Consider the following 16,179-nt stretch of genomic DNA (forward strand, 5'->3'; position numbering starts at 1 on the left):
TAAGAGACAGCGGGTGGCTCATTTCTGCAAAGTGCTCCTCGGAGCCCGGTTTTGACGTGACAGCTCGTCAGCTTAGTGAGGTTAATCCTCTGATCGGGTCGGGGAGTGTACATGTCTCTGCCCTCTTCCCCCGTTCTGTCTCTAAAATTAGCAGCCCCCCAAGTTAAGAAGGATCCACCCGTCTCGCTGTACCTCGTACAAAAGCGCTACAGCACAAACCGTCCCGCGGTGACCACGAGTGGATTCCAACACTGACTCTTTTGTAATCATTAACTTGCGCTGTTAAGGGGAAAACAAAGTTAAATCTTTCATATAAATCAATTATTTTTTTTTCTTTCCCAGATCAGAACAAAGAGGCTGCAGCTCGTTATCAAAATGCAGTATTCCCATCACTGTGAGCACCTTTTAGAGAGACTGAACAAGCAGCGAGAAGCCGGCTTTCTTTGTGACTGCACCGTTGTTATCGGTGAATTCCAGTTCAAAGCGCACAGAAATGTGCTTGCCTCCTTCAGCGAGTACTTCGGGGCATTTTACAGAGATGCGTCTGACAATAATGTGGTTTTGGATCAGACTCAAGTGAAAGCTGATGGATTCCAAAAACTCCTGGAATTTATTTATACGGGAAACTTAAACCTTGACAGGTAACATACGCTATTAAAGGGGGAAAGAGAATAGGGAAATAAACCTCATGTTAAAGCAGTATTGGATTTTTTTGATCTCTGTAATAAGTTCCAGAGGAACAAATAGTAATGGATATGATACATAGTAGCAAGTTGAAGCTCATCTGTTTGTATGTTTTAAAATACCATGTGACATATGAGTGCTGAAAGAAAGGTATGTTGTCTGATACTTCATTGATTGATAGTTTCAGTCTCCCAGTCTTTCTGGATCAGAAGGGATTAAATATATTGCGTGATTACTGGGAGAGGGAAAGATAAGTGTATTATTTCTGAAGTTGGATTATAGGAGTCTGGTTTTGCAGAGAACACACAGAAACTGTGTATGTGGTAGAGACTGAAGTCTGAGGAACAGATGAGGATAGGCACCATTTTTAAAAAATTACATTTGTTAGAATTCGCGTGATCTGTTACGTAACATTGTATATTACAGCGCCCAAAAGAAGTCACAGGAAGAGTGTTTTCCCCCTACACTACATTGAATTTTGTGCCCATTGTGTTGCTTCATATACAAGGAGGATTCTTTGCAGTGCTTCTCTCTCAGCAAAAGAAAGAGACTATCCCTCATAAGGGAAGTGTGATGACTTTGAAGTGTGTGGTCCAGGATTTCTACTCCTTTCTCAATGTCTGGTGTCAACTGCAGGTTTAAAAAAACGTTTGTTTCTACTGGAGACTGAAAACTCATGCTCCATAATTTCAGTATACAGATGCAGGGTGTTGGCTTTTTTAAAGTTAGCTACATGGATTAACAGCAGTAGGGCAATGTACACAGCTACGTAGTGAAATTAGTGATTGATGCTTTGCAAATTACACATGAGCAGAAGCGTGCAGCGTTCTTGGTGTCTGTCTGGGACTGCAGGAGGAGAGTTTCTGGATTCATGCTGAGCAGTTGAGATCTCTGAAGGAAGAGGGAGGTGAAAATATTGTTCTCACCCGGGAAGAACTACCTGACTAAAGATGACACCTGCGGGTCTGCCCCTGCACACCCGACATCTTGTACAGTATCCCTATAGGTGAATGCTGCAACTGTCGGCACATTCTGTTGGCTTTTCTGATGGTGGGTGCCTGGGTGACACCAGGAGGGTGTACTTTGAACACAGTGCTAGTATAATACAAGCTACTAAAACAGCTGTTTTCCCATAGAGAGAGTAATTGTGGCTAGTTACTTATTGTTTAATTACATTTACTTTGTAAGAGGTTGTTAGAGGGATGCTGTTTACCATTAATCTCTCTTTAAAGTGCTGTAAACCCACAAAAGCCTTGATGGTGCATGTTGCCACCTTTTCCAGATCAGTTTTTTCTAAACCACTGAGGCCTGTTTTGCAGGAACTGAAAAATCGAGCGTAGTACTTTAAATGAGGACTGACGGTGTTAATGTTGTTGGTGCACAGCTGATACAGAATTAAGAGTTTGCAAATCGTTTTATAAAACAAGATTAATACCCACCTCACAGAAGTGGTGAGGTGAATGCGCTGCTTGCGAATTACTTAAGACTTTTCCCAGAAGGATTATAGAATGGTAACTTAGGCATTTTATTGTCTAGTGTTTTACTCCTTCGTGCTGTGATTTCTGAGCTTTTTGGACCTACAACGCCACATCTAGACTCGTAACCTCACAATTAGACTTTTGACATAAAATTGTACAGAAGGCAGTTGACTGGAAATAGTTCTGTGGACCTGCAGACCCCACATGGGCCGTCGGTTCGGGTGTCATTGCCGTACTACTGTCTCAGGGCACTGCAGCACTAAGAGATAGATCTTGCTGTATGTGTTCTCAAAATTACGTTTTCTGACTGTGTAACTTTTGTGTAGCTCTGCTGTCTGTGTTTCATACAGTTGGTACAGAACAGTTGTTTGTTTTGTCCAGAATATTGTCACCCAAGTCTTGTTTTCTTGCAGCTGGAATGTTAAAGAAATTCACCAGGCTGCTGACTATCTCAAAGTAGAAGAAGTGGTCACTAAATGCAAAATCAAGATGGAAGACTTTGCTTTTATTGCTAATCCCTCTTCCACAGAGACATCTAGTATCACTGGAAATGTTGAAATGAATCAGCAGACTTGCCTTCTGACTCTCCAAGATTACAGTAATCGGGAGAAAGCAGATGTTGCTTCCGCAGAGTTGGTTCAACCACAGGCAAAGAAAGCAGCTTTAGAAAAGAAATCTCCTCAAACCAAAAAGCGAAAGAAGAATTTCAGCTCCCCCAAAAGCATACAGAATAAATCCATGCAATATCAGAGCGATGTGACCGAGAACACATCCATTGAACTGTTTTTAGATGCAAATAAGCTGGCCACCCAGATCACGGAACAGGCTGCCCAAGGCAGCGATAACTCTGAGCTACAGCTGGCGTCTGTGGTGGAAAGCGAAACACTGGCAGCGCAGGATATCCTAGTCCAGACTATTGCTGCGAAACAGAAACGGGGAAAACCTCAGCAAAGCTGCGCGCTGAAGGAGCACTGCATGTCCAACATAGCCAGTGAGAAGAACGCCTACCAGCTGGAGAGCACAGGGGAGGAACTCGACCAGAAGTACTCCAAAGCTAAGCCGGTGTGCAACACCTGTGGAAAAGTCTTTTCCGAAGCCAGTAGCCTCCGTCGACACATGAGAATACACAAAGGAGTGAAACCCTATGTGTGTCAGCTCTGCGGGAAGGCGTTCACCCAGTGCAATCAGTTGAAAACACATGTAAGGACTCACACAGGTAAGCTGCTGGCCTTGTCTTCATGGGCTGTGGAGACCTGGAGTCACAGCCCGTGAATACAGGATTGAAAAGGTCTTTGCATTCCAACTTCTTCCTCTAGACATTCTGTCTGCTGCTGGTATGCATATGGGGATAGTACCCGTATCCTGGTAGCATGAAATGTTTCAGCATTTCTCTGTACAAAATCATAATTTCTACTTTAAATAGCTAGAGAGGATTTTAGTAGTTGGAGGATTTCTGGAAAGACTCAGAAGAGCTGGCTGCCCTTTAACCCTGTAGAGTGCCAGAGTGCCAGAAACAATTGCCAGTAGAGCATGAAAAATTCACTGTGCTTGATACCAGAATTTCTATTGCTTTTTTTGTTAAATCTTAATACATGTTTGATAACAAAAGTGGGGGAAGAAGCAATCTTCTGACAAGTAGGTAACTTCTCCCGTAGGGTCTTCAAAAAGGCAGAGGAGGTGGCTGAATTACTACAGCATTTGGGATTCTCTTTAGTAAAACATGCAGCTGAGATGTGTGATGGTGTTATCTCTGCATTCAACAACATTACCAGAAGTCTGTTGTATCAAGAGCTGCTGAACAAAGCATCAGAGAGAAATCAGTTACAAACACTTAAATGTTAAGACATACGGGAGAAGTACTGTGCTTGTCTTTTTGAACGTTCTTCCCTAGAGATGGAAGACGTGATGCCAGGTCAGCTCGTTCTTCAGGGTGATCTGGGATAGCTGCTCTTCTGCTGTCGCCTTTGCTGCTGTACTTACCCCACCAAGCAGCAGAGCGACCTGGTTGATGTAGTTTTCTTCCTTTTGTGGCTGGCATTTGGATTTCTGAAGTAACAGTGAATCAGATTAAAAATTGTTTAGTTTTGCTCTTTTTCCCCTTTGGAAAACTGAGCAGAGGCCAGCAGTGGAGCTCTTTCCAGGGAGCTGTGAAAATGAAAAGAGGTGAAGTAGGAGGTGTTGAGGTACAGCTGCAGGAGAAGACTTCTTTCTGTAACCAAGGGAGAGGATTTCCAGTGTTGTCAGCCACTGACTAACCAGAGCTTCGTGGGCGAGATGGAGCTCGTGAGCAGTGTTCAGGGACAGTTTGCCGGCAGGAACATCAGCTGCATTTTCTGCTTTTGAGGGTATTGTACTGGGAATTTTTGCACTAGTAGGTAGGGAATTTCACAGTGTTGGTTGCTACATGGCAGGTTAGATGTCTAATACTTTAATTTTTGAAGTTTTTATGTACACAGTGTGCGTAAGAATTGAGTTCTTGTTGTGCACTGCCGCAGAGATGCAGAGGTAGGCTCTTTTATACGGTCATCGAAGACTGCAGCGTTGCACAATCCGTTATGCAAGACTGCTGACCAGTAAGAGAACATGAATAACCAGAGAATTACCTGAAGCCTTCTACAGCAGATGCGAACGAGAAATTAGTGAGCACCAGGCTCTGTTGAAGACCTGTTGCTGTTTAAAAAAGCAGATTATTTACTGGTTGTTCATCTTGAATATTCAGAATTGTGAATAGACATAAGCAGCAACAAGTCTGAAAATGTAGTAGTAGCATTCTTAAAATAATTTGGGGAAACAGCCCTATTAAATACATTACCTTTTTTCCCCAATAGGTAATGTGTTAAAAAATAGTCTGTTATCTGCTGTATTCCTGGCACGTTCCCCTTCAGCAGCCTGATTATGGGATGTTCCAAGATGTTATTTGTAAGAGGCATTAGAACAGACACCTGAGCTTTGGTCAGGTAATGGATTGGAAAGCTTTCTTACATAAGTGCAGAGAGCACAAGGGTTTTATTTTTCACTAGGGGAGAAGCCATACAAATGTGAACTGTGCGACAAAGGCTTCGCTCAGAAGTGCCAGTTAGTGTTCCACAGTCGGATGCATCATGGAGAAGAGAAACCATACAAGTGTGATGTCTGCAACCTGCAGTTTGCAACTTCAAGCAATCTGAAGATTCATGCCAGGTAGGCAAAAGCGAGATCCTGCAAATGCTTAGCCACGTGTGTAAACAGAATAATTCACTCCGGTGAGAGCAAGAGTCACACATTCACATAATTTGGTCATTTCTACTCCTTTTCTCTTCTCTTGGGTCTTCTCTTTCACTGCATAACAGAATGATGACATCTATGTACTTGCTCGTTAGGGAAGCAATTTGTGATTTATGAATCTTGCAGCCTACACACTGGTATCCTTATGGCAGTGGTGTGGGTTTTGTTTCAAACTGCTTGTAGCGCCAAAGAAGAGAGAACTCCTTGGTGGGAAGTGAAACAGAACAGCTCTCACTGTTCACTGCTATCTGCATGGGGCTTTTGCATTTTTGGCAGAAGCAGGAATTATATTCCCTTGTTAGGAATCATTTTATCTTTCAGTACACAGCAGTGCAAAATCATGCTGACTTCTCCCACTGTGTGTTACACCTGCAGGGCCTGTAGTTCTGCCGTTGAAATCATGGACGTGCTGATTCCCAGTCAACAGACATTGGATTTCACTCCATGAGAAACTGCTAACTCAAACCCAAACTCATAGTTGTTACTTTTTTTTTTTTTTTTTTTTTTTTTTTTTTTGGTTCACAGAACATTAGCCCAGGGAACTTTGGGGATAAAGTACTAATTGAGGAAAGTTACTTAATCGTGGGTGTTGGATCCCTCTTGGCCAGGAGGTCGCTGATGTCTGTGTTGGTTGGCAGGAAGCACAGCGGGGAGAAGCCCTACGTCTGTGATCGCTGCGGTCAGCGGTTCGCTCAGGCCAGCACGCTCACCTACCACGTGCGTCGCCACACGGGGGAGAAGCCTTACGTGTGCGACAGCTGTGGAAAAGCCTTCGCGGTCTCCAGTTCTCTCATCACCCATTCCCGAAAACATACAGGTGAGGGGAGCAGAGCCCTGCGGGACCGAAGGGGCCCTGCAGAGGGCTTGGGGATGGGTAGCAACAATCTGTAGATCAGGAGTTGCCTCTGGAGTTGTCATCCAACTCCTTTCTCATGTTTTTTTTTTTCCCCTTTGACTCCAGTTCAGGGAGCTCTTTCTCCCATTGGACATCACCTCTGTTTCATTTTGATTTGTTCTTTATGTGTATTTGGTTTATATATTGAAGTAACAGACTCTTTGTGTTTCCTTTAGGAGAGAAGCCATATATCTGTGGCATTTGTGAAAAGAGTTTTATTTCCTCTGGAGAGCTCAATAAACATTTTCGGTCCCATACAGGTCAGTTTCCAGGCAGGCCGCTTCCTGCACTATAAATAATATTTTACCTTCAGCCTTTTGCTTTTAAAATACACTGTATTGTGCTGTACTTGAAAGTAGCAGTTTCTTACTTTATGTATCTCTGTGTTAACAGAGATGTATGATATATCAGAGATGTAATTTCTGTATCTCTGTGTTAACAAATTTGAAGAAAAAATTTGTGAATTGTTTTTTTCAGACTATGTAACAGTATGGGTGTTGATGTATAATCATGGCTTTGCTTCTAATTTTTTTTTTCCTTTGTTTTAATCTATTATTCTGGAAACAATTTTATTCTGAATACAGACACAATAACAGAGTTACAAAGTTGTATTTTAAAATACAACATTGAAATCCATTATCCTACATCTCTGTGTTTTCTTTCAATTTCAAGATTCTTCTAACTGCCAAACCAATTCTTTGCAGGTGAGAGACCATTTATCTGTGAAATGTGTGGAAATTCTTACACAGATATAAAAAATCTTAAGAAGCACAAAACGAAAGTTCACACAGGTAAGTTCCTTATGCAAAGAAAGGTTAAGAAACTACATCAACTGTTTTGTCTTCAGTGCTGAATAATATATTTTTTGGCTTATCCAGGCCTAAAATTAGGAAATAAAAGGGTTTTGGATAGTAGCTCTCTCTAGAGCCAAAAGCATCTGCTTTAGAAGTACCCAAGCCTCTTCAAGCATAAAGTATACGCTTTAAAGTAGATTCCAGACAAATTTTCAAGCATTTGCATTGCTATAGCAAACACATGTTGAACAACATAAAAGTAGATTGCTGCTGACAAAAATTTCTGTATGTGAATATTTACTTTCTTGTCCTAGTAACTTGTGAGAGCTTCCCACATGAAGGCAGAGTCTGAATTGTAGGAAGTCTTCTACCTCTTCTGAGTATGTCAAAGGAGTAGGTCTTTACGTGGGTAGTAACTGAGGTGAATGAGGCATACTGGTTACAAGGATTACTTTACATCTTGAAACCACATATATTTTTAATGTAACTGAAAGATTTTTTTTTATATATGCAATGTTAACCCAAGTCTGAGCTAGATCAGCAAACACACAGGATCAGACAGCTGGCAAAATGTTCCCAGCTGTGAATACTGCTCTAAGAAAACTTTTCAAATGCTTTCAATTCCTCCTCTAGATACCAGATTTTGATTAGGAAGAAATTTGACATAGATTACTTACCTATGGTGCAAAGCAGAGAGATGTTCAGGTAGCCAGCCTCTTTCCACAGTGGTTCCAAACGCCTCCTGATTTGTCTGTCCTTAAGTGTATTAACCATAATTCCCTTGCCTCTCTCATATGGAAAAAGGAATAGTAGATGTCTGTGCAGGTCTGGAGTGGGAGGGAGAGGGTGAGAAAGCAAGTGTCATACGCAGAGGCAGCTTTGAATGTCAGAAGCTCGAGAAGCCCTGTCTAGGGAGGCCCTGGTGCAGTGGGAAGCCAGGGTGATGTGAGAGCAGCAGTGAGTGTGGAGAGGGCCTGGCAGAGCCTGAGGGGGAGAGCTGGGATTGCTGCCAAGGCTGGTCTGCTCTCATGGGGAGACAGAAGGCAGTCAGGAGAGCCTCAGCGCTGAAATGAGAGACTTCGGAACAAACTTTGATAGAGGAAGGGCCAGATACCTGATGTGGCTTGATGAGAAAGCCTCTCAAGAGCAGCAGCAGCACACTGCATTCAAACAGGAGGGCAGTGAGGAGTCCATTAGCAGTGATTTCAGTTAAGAATAGAAAAGCATTTCTCAAGTGACTGGATAAAAACTGTAATGGCTCTGGCTGGAATGGATTTAACAAATGTTCTCTTCCAGTTTATGGATAAATGATACATTGTAGATTGCTGTCTCAATTAAAAGAGGATGCTTGGATGTGGCTGTGGTTCTTAAGATTTCCTGGGGTGGAAAATCTCAAGGAAACATTCATAACTGCATTTTTTCCAAAGCTCCTTTGTTCACTGTGATGTTAGGGATTTGTTATGTTCCATACCATGCCACATAGAGATCAAGTTGGAATGCAGCATCCATCCAGCTGTCACGCTACAGGCAGCAGGGCATGTGACTCTCGGGGCGTACATTGTACTTACAGCTTGTTCTGGCTTGGCCACACATGGGAGCCACTGACAGCCCAGCTGCCCCAGCAGCCTTTGGCACACAAGTGTTTGTTTTGACAGTCATTTAAAAGGGAATTTGCAGAATTTGCGCAGGAGCTCTTGAACCTTTTTCTTTTCTTTTTTCCCCCCCACTCAGGTTCTGAAACTCCCCCTGATTCTAATGCACTTGATAATTCTTTCAATGAACAAGAATCCATTCAGAGTCAGAAAAGTCCATTATCGGAGTCCATAGATGTGAAACCCTCTGAGATGTCTTTAGCACTTCCTCTTTCCATTGGGACTGAAGACCATCAGATGCTGCTTCCTGTGACGGGTGGTCAGTCTCCTTCCTCAGAAACATTACTAAGATCTGCTGTGACTGGATATTCAGAACCTCAGTTTATTTTCTTGCAGCAGTTATACTGACAGTGCAGTACAGAGCCATCAAGGTAATTTGGTAGCAGACGTTTGGTAAGGTGAACGTAAGCAGTCAAGCAGTCACACTTTTTGAATTGGACTTTTTTTTTTTCCTCTTTGTAAAGACACTTGTAAGGCATTTCCACTGTGCAGTGCTGTCTTTCAGTTTTTGAATCATGCTAATCTACAGTCACATTTCTATTTGCAATTAACACTGATTTCCAGGAGATTGATTCCTTTCCAGCAACACCTGCCTTAAGAATTCTCTGTTAAATATGTTCATATGTTTTGGAGATGTCCTCCCATGTTCCTGCTGATCTGATGTGTCACAATGTCATCTGAGAGCAGATGTTTTAAGCCATAATTGATAATTTATTAATGCAGGGGTATAAGGGGAAAAAATCATCATTTGAATGTCCTAACAAGCTCATACTCCTGCATTCCAAGGTGATACCGTGGTACATGATGGAAGGTAGGGCGGTGCTCTGGTGAGGTCTTGCAAAGAATTCCTGCTGTCTGCCAGAAGCAGCCGTCTTCAGTTGGAGTCTGACCAGAGGGAAAGAAAGTTTTGTGTATTTTTTCCTGACAAGGCAAGTAAAGGAGAGTTAATTTTTTTCTGTAGCATGGTAAGTTAGAGGGTTCTAATGGCACAGATACTACCGGGTATTCTTTCCAACAAGTCACTCTTTTTTTTTAAGTGAATCAAGCATTGTATCTCGTCCCAGATATATTTTTCACATCCCTCAAATGTTTTGGTTTTGACAGAAACAGCAACATTTGCTCAAAAGGAGAGCTGGATCATGCATGTTGTAGATGAGATGAAAAGATGCCTTGACTTAATTGTGAGGAATGAATCATGGCTTCATAATTTTTTTACAGTAGTGCTTCTTGTGCTAAACAGTAGGTATAAAAAAAGGAAATAAGTCCTGCCCTTCACTGTGAAAATAATAACTGAATGCTGCATGAGAGAGCATTAAGGAAGACTACAACAGAGCAGATTGATACTCTTCAAGGAAAGGTTTAGTTCGAGTATGACTGATTTGTTTTAATTAAGTATCACTTCTCATGCTACTTGTCCACAGTAACTGCACAAAACTGGTAACTAGCAAGACCCATGTAAAGGTATGTTTTATTACTAGAAATGTACATTTTTAAAAAGCAACATTTTTAGTGTCTGAGTAGGGTCTTTAATTAATGACTAGTTAACAATAGGAGTACTTTTATACTCCATTTTGCCAGTTTGTGCCATTAACATAATGTAAGCATTATTTAAGTAATCATCAAATAGTAAGGAAACAGAATACTGTACCAACAATGCATTTAAAGATATTATTTGTTGGTTATTTCTTTGGTGCTAGTGTTTTATTTCCACTGATGCCTTGTGTCCAGACACTGATAAATAGAAGAGATAGGAGATACCTCTAAACTGATTCTGTTCTACATGGAGTAATAATTAATCTGCACCTTAATTAAACAGACTTGTGAAACATTTCTTGGAAGATTTCATTTAAATATTCTGCAAATGATCCCTCAACATGACTGTGGATTTTTTTTTTTCTTACATGTTTGTACTTGTAAAGTAATGGCCCTTTCACTGCTTTGTGTTGATCATCTTAGTATGTGGCGTGTTTCAAACTGCTGCTTGATCATATTTTATGATTTAATGTATGGCAGATTTGCTGATAAATTCTACCACAGGCAGCAAAGAGTACAGCCACGTTCACTAGGAACGTTCTTAATGCAGGCATCTCTGACTGTCCACTGGAACTAATTATTGCCACCCCTGCCTGACCTTTAATTTCTTCCCTTATCTGTACACAACATTTATGAATAGCTGATCTCCTTCATAATGCTGGCAAAGGACAACGGATTAAGTTCTCTGCTGTTTTTTTTTTCTGTTAGTTTGGCACTTCCCCTTTTCCTCCCCTCTCTTCTTTTTTAGCTTCTGTTGATGTAGCACCTGCAGGATTCCTTATCCTTGCCATTTCAGACTGAAGAACCACAAAGACTGGGATCTTGACTCTGTGTAAAAAAACCAAACTCTGTGTAGCTTGTCATAAGGTTCCTCTTTACTTTCTCTCTCTGAAAATAGAGCAGAAGTCTTGGGATAGGCTTAGGCTTGGTCATGAATACTGAAAAAGAACAATACCATACAACTGATAAATTTTATATCTAAACAGCTTTGGAAGATAAACTAATGATATGCTGCTGTTATCTGAGGAAAAGTATCTGAAGATAAACACATCCAGAATAAATGACCACAAGAGAGAACTAGCTCTGGAAGAAAAAAAAAATAAATAAAAAAAAAATTACATTCCTACATAGAAAATGCATTCCATAACAATGTTTGTTTGAACTGTTTTTATATTTCTAAAATTATAGCTTATTACTGTATTCTTAGATTTCAGACTTTTTTAAAAAATACAGTGCTTAGATTTATACAGGATTTGTTTAGATACTTATAACAGTAACACTTGCTTTATTAGTCATTTAGTTTTCTTTATAGACAAGAAGATAATCATTATTTTTTACAAGACAACAATTTTAACCTTTCTTAATAGAATACACAGGCTTGTAGTTTTGTCTTGGAGCAATAATTTAGTGACCTGCACTCCTGAGTCCCCATCTGAGAGTCTTGATTTTTATCCTCATCTTTCATGAAGATATCTCAGCTGCTGAGGTATGATCTCTATGAACTGTATTCATTTACTAGAATATAGATTTAAAATATATATATATATATTAAAAAAATATATTTGTAGGTGTGTTCAGGCTGGGTGCTGTAGGACCTGAAGAAGTGGGTCTGTACTGTACCTTTTGCCAATAGATGCATGGAAATCAGCTGCACATCTAATTCCTAGGTTTAAGGATTCTGCGTTCATTTTGGAGGTACAAGTAACAGTACTGATAATTTCTGTAAGGGATTAATATGGAAAAGCACGGAATCTTTTTAGGAGACATCTTCTTGAGACCTATCTGCAAAAGGAAAGTGGGAATTTTAATAATTCCATTAATAGTAATTTAGAGAAAACGACTTGATTTGTCACACCATTGTTTCAGTCAATTCTGCGCTGAAGTCGGTGCAAGTTTTGCCTGAATTACATTATGTGCATCTAGAAATCGCTGAATTGGCTGTTTGGAAATACTTGTGTGAGAATAGCTCCTCGTATGACAGTTACTTCCAAATTTGTGCCTCTGTGTGGGCACAAAGCATGACAGCTTTTCTGAAATCGTCTGTTTCAAAAAAATTTTCAAATATGGACAAGTCCCATGTTTAAGCGCTTCAGGGCTGTGATCTTGGATAGGCTATCAGTAAGCCTTGCAGGATTAAGTTCAGATAAGGACTAATAACTGATTTTTTGGTTAAGTTATTTTTAAAGTATCTTTCATGTATATACATTTTTTTTCCTCTGTTATTTGTATATACCTCAACTCTCGATTTTATAATCCCCTGGGAAAGGAGGGAGTTGTACATATTTAGCCTGAAGTGTTTTATGTTAGACTTTAATAAACTTGCTTTGTAATTTTCCCTCACCTTGTGTCTCCTGTTTATAACTGCAAGGGGTAGCGACAAAAGGAGGAGGGAAGCAGTCTGACATAACCACCACCACACACCATGGCAGAAGGACGCGCAGTAGCCCTTGGTGCAGCTTACTAACACAGCAAGGATTACTACAGTTCCTTCTCGGCAGTAAACACACCTAACTTTTCTCATAGAAGAGATTTTTATGGATCTGTTCAAACTAAATTAAACAAAAACCTTATTTTAACTACAATCTAGTATAATGACTCTTAGGTTCATTTTTTGCCACTTGTTTTGAGGTATTTGGGGTGAGGTTTGGGGGGGGGACTTTGTTTTGGGGGTTTGTTGGTTTTTTACAGAGCACTGAAGATGTACTTTTTATGCTAAAACAGATAATGCATTTTTCTCACGAGTTGTATCTTCTTTTTACTGGATTGTTTAATTTTACAGAAGGTGGTGTGGTGGCTAGAGCACACAGTGGGATTTAGGGGACCTGCTTTGTACAACTGGCCTGCTGGATCAGGCATTTTCTGTCCCTTTTTAAATTGGGGCAAAAATCCTGCCTTCCAGCAAGGTACTGTGAGTTCTGGAAGCTGAAACAATGGTTTACAGAGCAGGGTTATGCTTGCTTTAGCTATCAGAATAATTTACTCAGAAGAACATGGCAAAAAATTCTAGCCTGTGTAAATTCTGTCATTCCAAAGAATACAAGATATGTCTTTTAAGAATTTCAAGGTTTGGCTTTCAAAGAAAGGAAAGCAATAAATGTCTCTGGCATAGGTGTCTCTAAGCAATATAGTTTTTTGCACAAATAATTATTTTAGTTTGCAGGAAGCTATTTATATGAAATTGAATAGGAATTATTCTGCTGCCCTTTCTTATGAAAGAATATCAAATAACACGAGCTATTTTTATGGATATTGTCAATAACAGAGTGCTCATGGGTGGAGCATCTTGCTGTCAAACAAGGGTTCAGACGAGTACAACTATTTCAAAAACATACACTAGCACTTTTCAAAGTAGATGCCATTTATCCAGTTATATTTTGTATGATGATGTTGTCATCTTACCACATCTAAAAATAAAATACTGCTGTTGGTAGAGTTGGGACTGACGTGGTAGATTTGATGCCTTGTTACCACAGCAGATTACTGAATGTCATTCATGCAAGTAAATTAAGACTTCATTTGGGTAATGAAATTAGCCTGAACGGGACAAGAGAAGAGGATATATGGAAAAAATATATCTGAATCTTGTGGTGATCTTTCTGGCAGAAAATTCTATCATCAGTGTCTCAGTACTGAGAGTGCTCTCTTGAGCCTATCAGAGTATAACCTGCAATGCTCCAGAGCAGCAGCACTCAGAATACCAACTTTGATCATACAGGCTTAGCTAATAATTAGAAATTTGGGAATTTTCACAGCATGTAGATTCTTCTCAGACAATCATCTCATTCAGCATATCCTCAACTTTTGTTCTCATTGCTCCGTTCTTCCTGTTTAACAACAGTAAACATACAAGCTCCTCTGTAGACAAGGGTTTTTATAGTGAGGTATGGACTCTGAGCTTGACAAGATGACGGCAGGTTAAGGTGTAGAACAAACTTTCTTGCTCTTTGGGCTTACCTCTGAGTCCTCTTATGATACTAAATGCTTTTTGGAGCAACAGAACTGACTAATTTGTGTTTGGCAAAAAAATCCAAACAACAGAAACCCTCCGTGTACGCCAGCTGTCAGTACCAGCTTGGTAAGGGGTATCCATACATCTCCCTCCCTCTTTCTACATGACCACTGTAGTAATACAGAATCAGAACAGCAGCAGTTACATCACTGCTGCTTGGGTATTATTGCTGAAATTACTTTCTTTTTGTCCTTATACTTCAGTCTTGTAGGTCTTTTGCCTGCATGCACATACATTCACAGATTATTCTGTAACTTTTTTATGAATTTTTAACAGGTACGTTTAGACACACAGAAGATTGCAGTAGTGAAAGCCTTTGAGCAAACCTCCGCTGTCCTGTTTGGTGCCTGGTTTTCTCTAGTTACTGCTACAGGTATGAGCAGAGAGGATGGAAAAAGGAAACAAGCTGATTGATTCCCAAACTTCTACTAAGTCTGTATCTAAACCATTACACAGTGTTTTAACTACCGTTACATGCATATGTTGTCTTATTCGTGCGTAGGAGTTGCCACATGGCTATAATGATAGAAATCTTTTCAAACAGTTTTCAAGAGACAGGAAGAAATAATGACACCAAGTTTGGTGGTGTTTTTCATTTGTAGTACAGGAAACAAGTACATGTTGTAAGTTAATCAAAATACCATTTATATCTGAGGTTCACCAGCTTTAAATTCCAGCATTACAGAGGCTTAACGCTTAAGTTCATTTAATGAGGTTTTAGAAAAAAAAGCCACTCTTGGAAAAAGATCAAAAAGCCCTTAATTACTAAGTAAAAGGAAGAGAGTATATAGAACACAGTAGCAACAAGTGGATTTCCCCAAACCTGGTTTCAGCAAGAATCTTGTTCTACAGCATATCTGATTTGCTGTCAGGCAAAGCTGCTGCCCAGCGGCTGTGCCGGGTGTGTTTTTGTGGGTTGGATCTGGCTGGCTGTACTCAAGGGGCGTTACCTGTGGGCTCCCTGCTACCGCGCACCTGACTGACTGCAGCGAGCACAGCCCCGGAGGGCAGCGGCAGCTCTTCCCCTGCAGCAGCCCTGCGGGAGAGGACCGAGGCTGTGATACTCCATCCACGGCTCTGTGGATGTTTCTGATCCATCTCCTTTTTTAATAAAAAGCCTCATCTGAGAAGGCATCCTAAAAAGAGCAGAGTAGTTCAGCTGCCAGGAATTTGATTCACACATCTGCACTGCTGCAGTCTAAACTCTTTGCGTGCCTCTGGTCAGTGAGCGTTTTACTCCCCATTACTGCTGAGAGTGCCTCACGTCACTCCTAGTGCACTGTGGTGAAAATTATTTTCCTCTGAGCATGTTACTTCACTAAATGTATCCCCTAGGAACCCTGGAACTACAGCTCATCATGGTAAGGAGATAGTGTGCAATAGAAATAACTGCAGCAAAATTAATACATTTTCATATTAATAGGCTCTTAACAGAGTGGGCATTATTTAGCAATAAATTTTAAGTCAGTGGCTTGATATTTTAATGCCATTTCAAGCAGTTTTAGATTTCTTCTAAAGACCCTGAAGAAAGAATATGCAGCAAGTTGGATACTGATATGATGTATTTTACTAGAAACCAGATAGGAAAAGCTCAAGCTGCTACCTCGCTCACAAGTATTCTGAAACAGCTGTAATTGCCAGGCTGGCATTAGCATCTTGGTTTGTCTCCTCCCCACAACTTGGTGTCCAGTAGTAATGCTTCTGAAGGCCGTGGGAGAGCTCGGCGAGGTAAACGTGCCCATCCACTTCATACGGCTCCACGTCGGTACAATTAGGTTTCAAGCGACCCGTCTGAATCAATTCTGAAAATGCCTGAAATTAATAAAACCAAGAATATGACATATAATACCCCATTTTGACTGCAGCGAAG

At 40.6% G+C, this 16,179-nt stretch overlaps 2 protein-coding genes across 10 annotated transcripts in view; one reads left to right on the forward strand and one right to left on the reverse strand.

Annotated features, from left to right (window-relative positions):
* Nucleotides 1-143: 143 nt before the first annotated feature.
* Nucleotides 144-15,729, forward strand: MYNN (myoneurin). 3 transcript variants are annotated; one of them, XR_003399007.1, is made up of 8 exons: nucleotides 144-641; nucleotides 2,576-3,378; nucleotides 5,183-5,342; nucleotides 6,065-6,243; nucleotides 6,498-6,581; nucleotides 7,026-7,112; nucleotides 8,847-11,786; nucleotides 12,669-15,729. XR_003399007.1 is itself a non-coding variant. In XM_026854700.1 (7 exons), the coding sequence occupies exons 1-7, from the start codon at nucleotides 376-378 to the stop codon at nucleotides 9,113-9,115; spliced, it is 1,848 nt and encodes a 615-aa protein (XP_026710501.1). In that variant the 5' UTR covers nucleotides 144-375; the 3' UTR covers nucleotides 9,116-12,640. The 3 variants fall into 3 exon arrangements, 1 of the variants encoding a protein (XP_026710501.1); XR_003399008.1 differs by having other exon boundaries at nucleotides 14,586-15,729; XM_026854700.1 differs by lacking the exon at nucleotides 12,669-15,729 and having other exon boundaries at nucleotides 8,847-12,640.
* The window catches only part of LRRC34 (leucine rich repeat containing 34), a 15,554-nt gene continuing 11,880 nt past the window's right edge, over nucleotides 12,506-16,179 (reverse strand). For all 7 annotated transcript variants that reach the window (XM_026854705.1, XM_026854706.1, XM_026854703.1 and 4 more), the window contains one exon: nucleotides 12,506-16,121. In XM_026854705.1, the coding sequence (XP_026710506.1) occupies nucleotides 15,918-16,121 (204 nt within the window). In that variant the 3' untranslated portion in view covers nucleotides 12,506-15,917. The remainder of the gene's footprint in view (nucleotides 16,122-16,179) is intronic.

This window comes from Athene cunicularia, assembly GCF_003259725.1.
Source record: "Athene cunicularia isolate RWA chromosome 9 unlocalized genomic scaffold, athCun1 chr9_part1, whole genome shotgun sequence".
NCBI classification, from domain to species: domain Eukaryota; kingdom Metazoa; phylum Chordata; class Aves; order Strigiformes; family Strigidae; genus Athene; species Athene cunicularia.